At 61.8% G+C, this 1672-nt stretch overlaps 1 protein-coding gene across 1 annotated transcript in view; it reads left to right on the plus strand.

Annotated features, from left to right (window-relative positions):
* The window catches only part of GNMT (glycine N-methyltransferase), a 4416-nt gene extending 3074 nt beyond the window's left edge, over positions 1-1342 (plus strand). The window contains exons 2-4 of the mRNA XM_010005016.1: positions 520-662; positions 821-942; positions 1037-1342. Of these exons, the coding sequence (XP_010003318.1) occupies positions 520-662; positions 821-942; positions 1037-1208 (437 nt within the window). The 3' untranslated portion in view covers positions 1209-1342. The remainder of the gene's footprint in view (positions 1-519; positions 663-820; positions 943-1036) is intronic.
* Positions 1343-1672: the final 330 nt, after the last annotated feature.

Consider the following 1672-nt stretch of genomic DNA (forward strand, 5'->3'; position numbering starts at 1 on the left):
GAGGTGAGGTGCTGGCGGTGGCGGGACCGGGGGGGGGAGTGGTACGTATGCATGTGTGCACAGCATCTCCCAGCAGGCCAAGAATGTGCCCTAAACTCATTCCCGAAGTGGGGCAGTGAATTGTGCACGGTGGACTTGCTGTGTCATGGAGTGTCTCCCAGGAGGCTGAAAACATGCCCAGTTCATGGGATGAGCGGGGCCTTTGGGTCCCGTGGGGGTGGAGCTGTGTGCATCTGTGTCCAGCTCTAGTAAGGCTAGACACACCCCCCCAGACTTGTGCCACAGGTGGGGCAGTGGGCTTCCCGTGTGGCATGCCCTGCCCCAGTGAGGCTGAGAACATGCCTAAGCTGATACCATGGGTGGAGCTGTGGGTTTTCAAAGCTTAGACGAAGGGGGAGTGGTGGGGCGGAGGGGGAAGGGGGGCAAGCTGTTTGTGTGCATATGGGCAAGATGAGGCCTCTTGGGCTGTGCCATGGGGGGATCCCTAGGGGATCAGATCCCTAGTGCCTGGATCCCTAGGGGACCAGAGCGACCACAAGCTGGCCCTGAGGAACATTGCCAGCATGGTGCGGCCAGGGGGTGTCCTGGTCATCGACCACCGCAACTACGATCACATCCTGGCCACAGGCTGTGCACCACCAGGCAAGAACATCTACTACAAGGTGGGTCACTGGCAGACCCTGCCCTCTCCCACTCCCCTCTGCCCCAGCACCAGCCCCCTGGCCTCACGGGGGCCAGGCAGGGCAGGGAGCAGAGCTGTGCCCCAGGCTGGGGGCCACTGAGTCCCTGCAGGACACAGACAACTTCCTGCGGTTCCCAGAGCGACTTAACCAAGGACATCACCACCTCAGTGCTGCTGGTGAACAACAAGGCACACATGGTGACCCTGGACTACACAGTGCAAGTCCCCCCCACTGAGGCGGGGGCAGCCCCGGAGCTGAGGTGAGAGGTCCCACACGGGGTGACTCTCAGTCTGGGGATGGCTGGCACCACGCCCTGCTGCCCCCCCCGCCTCACCACCGTTGCCTCCTTGCAGCAAGTTTCGGCTCTCGTACTACCCACACCGGCTGGAGGCGTTCACAGCCCTGCTGAAAGGTGCCTTCCAGGGGAAGTGCCAGCACAGCGTCCTGGGTGACTTCCAGCCCTACACGCCAGGACAGGCCCACGTCCCCTGCTACTTCATCCATGTTGTGAAGAAGATGGCCTGAGAAGGCCGTGGAGACAGAACTGTGATGGTTGAGAGCTGCGGGTGGCTCTGGGAACAAGCAGGGGGCTGGGGACATTGCTGAGAGCTGCCTGGGAACCTTCCACCTTAATTAAGAGCACTCATGAGAGCTACTGGAGCCTGTGGTCCGTGTATCTGTGTATGGGCAGGGTACGTGGCGACGGGGATGCCTGCAGCTGCCTCAGGACTCCCAGGGTAGGAAGTGCCCAGCCTGGGGGGTAGCGTGATGTGGGTGCAGGCAGAGCTTCACCTCTAAGCTCCCAGTTGTGGGTGCCAGTTATGCCTGTAGCGTGGTGTTTGGGGCTGCCCTTGAAGTCGAGACAAGGGTGAACAGGTCCTGGGTGGTTGCACATCCCTGCCGAGCCCACCACAGCACTGCACCCACAGGCCTGCTGCAGCTGGTTTTCCCCCTTTCACACCACCCCCCCCCCAGGTGCAGACCCCTTT

This window comes from Chaetura pelagica, unplaced genomic scaffold, assembly GCF_000747805.2.
Source record: "Chaetura pelagica isolate M959 unplaced genomic scaffold, ChaPel_1.0 scaffold8, whole genome shotgun sequence".
Taxonomy (NCBI): domain Eukaryota; kingdom Metazoa; phylum Chordata; class Aves; order Apodiformes; family Apodidae; genus Chaetura; species Chaetura pelagica.